General features: G+C 41.8%; 1 protein-coding gene across 2 annotated transcripts in view; it reads left to right on the top strand.

Moving 5' to 3' along the window:
* The first annotated feature begins 53 nt into the window (after positions 1-53).
* The window catches only part of CHD1L (chromodomain helicase DNA binding protein 1 like), a 47,362-nt gene continuing 36,909 nt past the window's right edge, over positions 54-10,506 (top strand). The window contains exons 1-5 of one of the 2 annotated variants that reach the window (XM_014578483.4): positions 54-155; positions 730-1,552; positions 5,086-5,198; positions 6,052-6,155; positions 9,788-9,902. In XM_014578483.4, the coding sequence (XP_014433969.3) occupies positions 1,456-1,552; positions 5,086-5,198; positions 6,052-6,155; positions 9,788-9,902 (429 nt within the window). In that variant the 5' untranslated portion in view covers positions 54-155; positions 730-1,455. Of the gene's footprint in view, positions 156-327; positions 1,553-5,085; positions 5,199-6,051; positions 6,156-9,787; positions 9,903-10,506 lie in introns of those variants that run through there. The other variant, XM_006132874.5, reaches the window with a different exon arrangement.

The following is a 10,506-nucleotide window of genomic DNA, read 5'->3' as shown; positions in this document are numbered from 1 at the left end:
AGGCGAAGAGGTTGCGGGGGGAGGAGACACGCTGCTCGGGGGGCTTTGTAGCGCCGGGAAGTGATGACGAGCCGCGCCGCGGGCTTGGCGGGGCACCGAGAGGGCTGGAAAAGGGAGCCAGTTGCGGCGCTGGGCGGGGAGGTTGCACAGAGGAGGTGCGGGCTGCACGCGGGTGGGGATGCAGAGGGGAGCGATACAGAGCAGGGATAAGACGGGAATGCAGCGGGGAGGAGGGGCTGCGCAGGAAAGGGCAGGCAGCAAAGTGGTTGCACAGAGGGGATGCAATAGAGTATGGCGCGGTGGTTGAGGGGGCTAGTGCATAGATAAGGGAAAAAATGCAGCGTGGCGATTGTTCCATAGGAGGTTAAAGGGGACGCGGGGTGGTGGCTTGTGCTGGCAGGCTGCAGGGGAAGTGAACGCATTCAGGAGGGAGGGCAAACGAGAATTGTTTGTTTTTCTCCAGTTTCTGTTCTTCTTGCATTAGATATCACTTAGTGCACAGTGGATTTCACCGTTTCCTCTACGTAGTCAGTTACGCCTCCTCCTTTTTAAGCTATACTTGTGTGCAAAACAGAGCCTCGGTCCTTTGGTTTTCCCACCTGATTACCATTATGATGTGAAGATCAATTGATCTTATTGGATCAAGTCACTTGTATAAAAGTTAAGCAGGTGCACAGCTATTAGCATGCCCAAGCCCGATTACGTTCCTCCATTTTGTTTTCCTCATAGTGACCCGGGGAGAGAATGAACTACAACTGGGGAAAATGACAGGAAATCCGATGATCGTTTTAAATTTTTTCCCCTTTTGACTAGGGCTTCCAGCTGATTAGTTGTGGGGTGCTCGGATGGAATGCGCTGGAGAAACGCGATGTATTATGAAAGGCGCTTAAATCTCTTTATTTCTAACAACTGAGAAGAAACCAATGAGAATGGGTTGAGAAGGCGGAAAATCCTGCGGCGTTGCAAATTCCCCTCCTGGACAGCAACAGCTACTTCGTGAGCTGAAGCACCGACAGCAAAAAGGCAGCCCCTTTGCATAGGGGAGCGGAGAGAGGTGTTAAACCAAACCGCACACCTCATGAGGGGAACCACTTCAAACCAGGGCACCTCTAATTCCAGCACCTGCTTTACATGCCTGCAAGCTGCTTTACAGCATCCCAGCTGGTAGGCTGGGGAAAACGCTAGCGACTCATCCAATCCACAGCTCGGAGCGCTGGCTACCCAATGAAGGGAGCCGTCTTGTGAACCCAGCCAACCCAAGGCTGCAGGGAGGATCTGGCGAAGGGCCGCGCTTCACTCAGCCAATGTCAGGACCGCTCTTGCCAGCCTTCCGGGACAGCGCTGCTAGGTCAAAGGAGGGTGCCCTGTATGTGCTGCGGCCCTGGGCTGAGCAGCGGGGAGGGGAGCCTGTAGGGTGGGCCTCACCCGGGAAAAGAGGAGGGTCTGTAGATCGCGATGTCTCACTTCTTCCAAGCCCTGTGCAATAAACCCAAAGCAAGGCCGGGCGGGCCAGGCATTCAGGAGAAGGACTTGCACCAATGGGGGCTGACAGGTTAGTGGGTGTGGCTTGAGCCACCGGAAGAAGTTACTTGTTGTAGGCTAAAGTAAATTAAGAATTTTGTGGAGTCTGAGGATCTCTGTGCCTCAGGCGTGTGGTGGAAACTGGGGTGAGACTGCAGTAGTGAGCGGTGGCTTAGAACTGGACAGTAATAATACATTAGGTGGGGCTGAGTCTGCTCTTGGCTACTTGGTTGGAAATCTAAAATAATAAACTAATACACAGTCTCAGAGGGCTGGCTATGTTAGTCTGTAACTTTAAAAACAATTAGTAGTCCTGTGGCACCTTAGAGACTAGCAAGAATATATGGTGGAACGAGTTTTATGGGTAAAACCCACTTCATCTAATTTTGTTAGTCTCTAAGGTGCCACAGGACTACTTATTAAACTCTGTACAGTTAATGCAATTCTCCAGCACAGGGCTACTCAACTTTGGAAGCCTGGGGAGCCACAATAATACTCACAGCTCATGCCGAAGACTGCAATTTAAGTGTGTGTGTGTGTGTCTGTGTCTGTGTATGCGAATAGCTTATTTCATACTGATGTGTAGTCTTGCCTTCATCTTGGTATTCATGCCCAACACACAGGCCCCATTTAAATCAGTTCTTATATTAATAAAATGCAATATTTACCCAATTTCCACCTATCTGGCAGCACTTTTAATGAGAAATGACAGTCCAGGAATTTAACTACTAAAATGCATTGCACAGAAGACCATTATATTGACAGGCCACGTGTTGAGCCCCAAATAAACCCAAACTGTACTGTGGGCCACAAACAAATGGGCCGTGTGCTGAGTAGCCCCGCTCTAGCAAATCTAATCTGCTGTAATTAAGAGCAGAAACTGGTTCTGTGGAGTTACTCTGGGATTGCACTGGTGTAAACTAGAATAGAAATTGCTTTACTCTAACCCTAAAAATGGTTCAAGATTTTTTAAAATAAACTATTAGTCTATTCCACTTCCTCCCCCACAGAAACTGTTCAGTTCCCTCAAGCTTGGGGAAAGGTAGATGTATACAAAAAACTTTGAAATGTTACATGTGTCTTTCACTGAAACACATGGCAAAATCATTTCTCTCACATGGAAGTAAAATTTAAAAACTCATTCATTTTGGCAAGGTGACTGACTGGGTCTGAAAATAACAGCCTCATAGTTTTGTCTTCTAAAACAGTATCCCAGAAACTAACAACTATTTTCCACCATCAGTATTTCTAAAACAAAGATTGTTGTAATGTTTGGAAATGGAAGAAATGAAATAAATCTACATTTAACATTAACATTCTCTTAGTGTTTCTAAGTCTCTCTCTCTAAAACTAACATCTGCTCTGATGATAATTTTATTTTATTCTTGGTCTCTATCAACTGCAATCAGTTAATTCTTATACTGAAGTGTTACAATTATATAAAGACTTTCTAGAGGGAGCCCAGCATAGATCTAAGATTTTACATTTGTTTCTATTTTCTGTTCATACTGTAGAGATGTTTCCCCAGTCCACTTGCTACCTCTCTCTCTCTCTCCAATATTATATTTCATCAACCTACTTCTTGACTTTCTACTTAGAGCACAAGAGTTGGAATTTCTGGACTCTTTTACAATATTTCCTCTGGTCAAGTCATTTCAGTTGTTGGTGCCATTATCTATGAAATGACAATAATTCTCACCTCCCTTTTAAAGTGGGCTCAGTTCTTTGATAGCAGGTGATAGTGAAGGGTAAGTATTATATACTATACTGCAAAGTAATTCTTCAGTCTGTGTGTTTGCACACTCTTCATCACAGCTGGGAGCTATATTTCAGTCCACTCTCTGAGGCTGTAGGAGAGGTTTCACACTTTACAGCAAGGTCACAGTGTCCAAGCCAAGGTAAAGAAAAAAAGAATACAAGAGTCCTTAATTTTTGTTTTTATATTGTGACTATAAATTATTGTAGCCTCCATTGCCAAGTGTAGTATTATAAACAGTAAATGATGAGGCCAAAACTTTTGAGTGGGAGCCTGATGTTACACTTTTAAATACATATTTAAACACCTAAATAAATGACACGGGTTGAAAATGAGGCTGCATTTTAAGGTGTCTGAATATAGATTTGATTTCCACTGAGGCTCCAAAATCCACATTTAGGCATTAAATATGTACTTGACTTAGACACCCACTTTTGAAAATCTTGGCATAGATGTCTCAAGCTGGGTAACAAATCTGTTGATGTTCCTGAAAATTGTGCTCTAAATGACTTTGCCTGTACTGTGTGGGCAGTTTCTGGTAGAGTTTAGAATAGAGCCCACTTCTTATCTTAAACACAAAATCATTCTTCATCCCCACGGAAGGCAAGCAGAAAGACAATGTAATAAGACAATGTTATGTACAAAACTGTTACGTTAATATCTTCAGTGAATACACTCACAACTACCTGTGGCACAGTTAATGACAACCAAGGGGATGCTAAAGATATCTGGGAATGTGTGGATTTATTTATTTCTTATTTTGCTTAAAAATCATATACCAACAAGTATCCATACAGAAAGCGCCAGGTCTTTTTTACAGTTAATAAAACTCACAATAATAAAGCATCGGTAGACTACCCTGTTCTTCACTTTGTTGCCAATAATTATAATAACCTAAAATACCCCACCTTAAATATTCCCTCCCCAGAATCAACATAAAAGTTCAATGTGTTCCATCCCCAAGCATCAGCAAGAAAAAATGAGCTTTGTAGCATGGCTTGGAGGTTAACATACCTGCAACCTGGCAGACCAATGGGTGTGTAAGTTCCAAAGTTGAAGACACATCGTGGAAAATTCCACTCAAAATTTTTCCTTGTTTAATTGAGGAGTCACCAGTTTATAAATTCCTTCTCCTGATCTCAGTTGCAGCAGTTTGCCATTTGTAGAGAAGTTACTAGGCAGGCAGGTCCCAAATCATTTAAGGATGTATTAGTGAAAACAAGTGCCTTTAAACTCCACGGGTGCATCTAGACTGGCAAGATCTTACGCAAAAGTGGCCGCTTTTGCGCAAAAACTTGCCAGCTGTCTACACTGGCCGCTTGAACTTGCACAAGAGCACTGATGTTCTAATGTAAGAATTCAGTGTTTCTTGTGCAAATACTTTGATGCTCCCGCTCAGGGATACGCCCTCTTGTGCCAGAATACTTGCGCAAGAAGGCCAGTGTAGACAGGCACCTTAATTTTTTGTGCAAGAAAGCCCAATGGCTAAAATGGCCATTGGAGCTTTCTTGCGCAAAAGTGCATCTATACTGGGCACAGATGCTTTTGCAGAAACTCTCTTTTGCAGAAATACTTTTAACGGAAAAACTTTTCCGTTAGAAGTATTTCCGCAAAATCATGCCAGTCTAGACACAGCCCTCCTGAAAACTTACTGCTGGCCTGAGTAGTTTATGAAATACCAATGCTATGTGCTCTGAGTTGGCACACAGGTATGTTCTTCACTAATTTTAGCTTCTGGATGCAATGCCATGTTGCGTGCACTACAGTCATACTAGTTGTAGCTTTACACTATTTGCTTTTATTTCTAGGTATCCAGCTACGCTCCTACCAAATGGAAGGAGTAAAGTGGCTTGTACAGTGCTACGAAATTCAGTGTGGCTGCATCCTTGGTGATGAGATGGGTCTTGGAAAAACTTGTCAGGTGTGATGTTTTTTATTACTACATAGAAAAACAACTTGATCCAATTTCTGTTTTCCCAGTCATTCCTACAAGAGAGGCAGAACTATACCAAGGATCAAATTCTGAAGTGCTTCTTAGAAGGACTGAAGCCTAAGTCTTGATTCCTATAGTGGGTTACTCAGTCAAAACCTTCCTTAGGTCAAAGGGAGTGTTGCCTGAGCAATACTCAGTAAGAACTTTATTTTATTTTAACGCAAAATGATCGTCTGGTAAAGACATTGCATTGAACATTGTGGGCATGAAACAATGCGGTTAAGTTTTAAAAACATGCTGTCAGTATACTGTTGATGTCATTTTGATACAAGACTGGGTGGATCAGTGCCAGCACTTCCCGTCAGAGCTCAACAACTTTTCCCCTGGAGTACCAGCACCTTTTTTTTTTTTTTTAAACAAAAAAGCACTGAGGTGGATAGTTTTATTAAGTTCAGTTCTAGGGTCAGAAGTGGGTAAAACTTGTGGATATTTCATATAACTCTTGTAAGTTTCGTTAGAGTTTTGGAGAATGGCTTTGACATGCACATTCCTGTGACAGTATTCCATGCATATTAAATAACTAGTGAATAGTGACATAGACTAGGTACTCTTCTGTCCTTGTGGGAGATAAGGTTCTTGTGGGAGGGGATTACTGAATCTCAGCTGCAGAATTCAAACCTAAACTTTTCCATAGTTTGGAGTTGCTTTGATTTTTTTTTTTTGCCTTTTCCCATGGTTTGCTGTAGCGAACCTGCAAGCACTAGCCATGAGGCTGTGTGTGTGTTTAGATACAGTGTTTTCTAGTTATGGAAAATAATCTCTTTGTCCATGTGTGTTCTAGACTATTGCTCTGCTTGTTTATTTGACTGGAAAGTTAAACAAAAGGCCATTTCTGATTCTTTGTCCTCTATCTGTGTTGAGCAATTGGAAGGAGGAGCTGGAGAGGTAAGCCTCAGCAATTCTATCACCATCTTATATCTGTTAGTTGAAAATAGCATTGCCAATTATTCTTGGAGATTTCATCACATAACATAATCTTTAATTCCTGAAGACTCCAGGACAATCCTGCTTGCAAAGGTCCTCTTAAAATATGCACAGTCATTCACATGTGGGCTGGGTTTTTTGTTGTTTTTATGAATGTGTAGACATTGAAACTTCTAAGTTTGATGACTGGATATTTTTCTTAAAGAAAAACAATTTAAAACTCTGATTTTAAACATGATTTAAGTAAGCAAGCAGTCAATCTTGATTTAAATCAACTATTTTAATCTTGTTTTGTATTTGTACTGTTTACTTATTTCCCTAAATAAAGCTTTGTTCCCACTGGTTGGCAAATGTAATTAAAACTTTCAATTAAATATAGTTACAGTTCTAAATTAGGTACTTTTTTTTCTATCCAGGAGGATACGGTATATCTATACATATTTATTTAAGCATTTATATGGTTTTACCTACATTTATTCAGTCTTGTAGTATTTATATTTTTATGATGTGAGAAAATGGTGAATGTTACAGTTCTTATTTACTGGATAATAGTTAATTTCTTTCTCTTGATTTGAGTCAAGCTCTGTATGGATTTGAAATTGGAATCCAATGGAAAAAGACTACAAAAACAGAATATTAAATTTGTTTTTATTAGCTAGATGACACTACCTTAACTGTGCTGGATACATACGTGGAAAACAGTAATTTATCAAAACACATCATACTATTAACACTAATAATTAAAAAAGGGAAATATTGTTCCTCTTTTATGACTAAGTGCTACAATAATACAAACAATAATAATCTGTAGTTAGTGAATTCAAGTGATTGTTTCTGATCTCCCATGTTCCTCAGAATTTTTTAACTAGTAGGTCTTGTGCTCTCATACCGGCTTTCTTGCTTTTTCAACTCCCAATCACTTTATTTAACTTAGAATAAACTAGTCATTGAACTAAACTAATTGAATAAACTGAAATGAATAAAATATTTTCCTTGTACTTATAGAAGAGATTACAGCTATCAAAAGCACTTCAAGAAACTCTGGTTTCAGGTGGTTAGCCAGTGACTTCTACCATTTCAGTGGTTTGACCTTTCTTAAAATTTAAATTAAATGAATGGAGATATACCTATCTCCTAGAGGTAGAAGGGACTTGAAAGGTCATTGAGTCCAGTCCCCTGCCTTCACAGCAGGACCAAGTACCATCCCAGCCAGATTTGCCCCAGATCCTAAATGGCCTCTTCAAGGATTGAACTCACAACCCTGGGTTTAACAGGCCAATGCTCAAAGCACTGAGCTATCCCTTCCCCCACAATAGTGAATATGCACTGTTTAATATTTGTATGTAATTTAAATTATTTTAATAGGTCATAGTAAGTTTGGACCTTAACATACACTGCCATAATTTCAAATTTAATTTTAAATAGCTTTCTTCTTTAAAAATTTATTTAAGTGGAAAAAAAATCCATTTTAAAATTGTTTCAATTCAAAATCATCTATTTTTATCTAAGCTGTCTCTCAAAGATATGTTCTCGTTCATACAGGAATTATTTCAGAGAAGCCCTATGGCTTGTGTTATATAAGTCAGCCTAGATGATTGTAGTAGTTCCTTCTGGCTTTAGAATTTATCAGTCTGTTAAAGCTATGGCACAAAACAGCACCATTCACAATGAGAAAATAGTATTCCTTGTACCACTACAGTGCATCAGTATGTTCTCCCTATGAATGCTACCAATATTGGGTGAGCTATGGCCCGCATAACTACAGCCTGCACTTTCCTGGTCTTATTGTTTTGGGTTGCAGTCTCCATGCTCAACGTCCTTTAGGCAGAACTCACTGAAGATCATGAGAGCTTTTCTTGAGTGAAGGATAAGGCCAAACTATTAAGTCTGCACACAAAAGCATGCACTTCTATGTGTGCACAAGTTGGGCATGACATACACCCTTATGGTTGCTCACATAGTGCAGATATATGCGTGTGCATTGGATGTACTGAATGTGCACAGAGGTCTAACTCTGAAAGAAGGGTCAGAAGATTAGGATCAGAAGGGGGAGGAGAGGACTTAGTTTGCAGGAGCTTACTGTTTCTCAGAATCAGGGTCTGCAGTGAACAGATGCAATTTAGAAAAAAACTCTTTATCTAGGGCAGTGTTTCTCAAAGTGGCTGCTTCCCGCAGCTCCCCTTGCCTGCAAACGGTGAACCGGAGCTAATGGGAGCTGCGAGGCTCCACATTGACCATGGGGATGGCAGAGGAAATATGGATCAATATGTTTAACGATGTAGACAAGCGGTGACCATCTATCCAAGATGGGGGCTAAGCAAATGATTTGGGTGAGACACGAGAGAGAATTCCATTATCCTGACTCCTTTAACTCTTACATTACCTGTTCCCTGCAAGTTATGGAGGGATAGGTCCCATGGATGTCGCTATCACTTTGTTAAAGGAGCTCTGCTTTGCAGATGGGATGAGGACGCTTTCAGATCTTAGATCTAGGTTTGCTCTCAGAGTGCAAGTTGGAGGCTGAGTCAGGGCTGATGTTGAGGTTTGGGAAAAACAAAATTTACTTCTCCTTTTATGACATTTTTTTTCTGCTCAAAATGGTAGAAATCCCATGAGTGGGAACCTACCATGTTCACAGCTATGAAAAACACATCATGGACTGTGAAACCTTGTCTTTGGTGTGCTTTTACCCTATGCTATACAGATTTCACAGGGGAGACCAACGTTTCTCACATGGGGGGGCCTGACCCAAAAAGGAGTTGCAGGGGGTCACAAAGTTATTTTAGGGAGGTTGTGGTGTTGCCACTCTTATTTCCGTGCTGCCTTCAAAGCTGGGAGGCTGCAGAATGTTGGCTCATGGCCAAGCTCCCAGCTTTGAAGGCTGCTCCCCACCAGCAGCAGTTCAGAAGTAGGGGCGGCAGTACCATACCATGCCATGCTTACTTCTGCGCTGCTACTGAGGGTGGCACTGCCTTCAGAGCTGGGCTCCCAGCTGCCACTCGCCAGCTGCCCAATTCTGAAGGCAGCACTGCTGCCAGTTCCAGTGTAGAAGTAATGGTAGCAGGATTTCATCCACCCCTCAAATTATCTTGCCACCCCCTCCCAAACTCCTTTTTGGGTCATGACCTCTACAACTACAACACCCTGAAAGTACAGACTTAAGTAGCTAAAATCATGAAATTTATTATTTTAAAAATCCAAAAACTATGAAATTGACACTAATGGACTGTGGATGTCAGAGGGTCCATGAGAGTGGTTGTTATCACAGGGTTTCCCATCTTGAGCATTAGCAGCCAAGGGAGAGTAGCCGTTCTCATAAGATTTTGGCCTCTTCTAAGCCAGAGCCTCACACTAGAGTCCAGCGTGGCTCCAGGTCTATCCGGTTAGGTTTAGAATCAGAGACTTGAAAATCCCAAACACACCGCCTCCCGCAACTGAAGCATTTGGATTCGAGTTTGCAGTTTTGGCCCTTCTGTGGTTTGTACGCTAGGTTTGATAGACTGGGTTCAAAGCCGACTAAGCTCTTTACTTACACAAAAGCCTCAGCCTAACTCACTACTTTTTTTTTTTTTTTTTTTAAATAATGAAAACAGATTTGCTCCAGGTCTTTCCTATGTGGCGTATGCAGGAGACAAGGAGGAAAGGGCCAAGCTGCAGTGGGACCTGAAAGCGCATTCTCATTTCCATGTGCTGTTAACTACATATGAGGTACCTGTCACCAGGCAGGAGCATTGCCCGTGTACCTTTCTAACTAAGCCTCTTAACATCACATCCAGTGGAAGTTTCTGCTTGAATTTACCCTCCCCTTCATCCCTTTCAATTGCTGCTCTCGGACCCTCTTCTGCATGCCTGATTCAGACAGACCCCTCAGGCCTTTCTCTAGGAAAATTCCCATTGAAGGTAATAGGGGTCTCAGGTGAATAACGAGTGCTGAACAGAGTCCACAATTAGGACCCAGTCTTGCTCTTATTGGTGGCAGTGGGAACAAGATTGGGCCCTTAGTCACTGCTTTGACCTCTCCTGCAGTTATTAAACCCATGTTCTGCTGCTTAATTATCATTATGGGAAAAATACAAATCTTCTCCATTCAGAATCGCTTCCCATGGGGCTGATGTAGCACCATTAATTCAATCTGCTTTTAAAAGTAAACAAACACATTGACTTGAATCGTAGTGGTGAAAGGTCTCCCTCACAGCTCGCTGTTAGCTGCCTTCATCTGATTTTTCTGTCCTACTGTCCTTTCTTTGTCCCTTTGCTTTTCCTGTTTTGGGGTGTGTCTCTTTCTTTTCTCCCTTAGGTTGGGTCTGTCTGT

The sequence above is a fragment of the Pelodiscus sinensis genome, chromosome 1, assembly GCF_052426305.1.
Source record: "Pelodiscus sinensis isolate ZL-2025 chromosome 1, ASM5242630v1, whole genome shotgun sequence".
Lineage (NCBI taxonomy): Eukaryota > Metazoa > Chordata > Testudines > Trionychidae > Pelodiscus > Pelodiscus sinensis.
The sequence above is the reverse complement of the archived record's forward strand: the minus strand, read 5'-3'. Positions and strand labels throughout refer to the sequence as shown.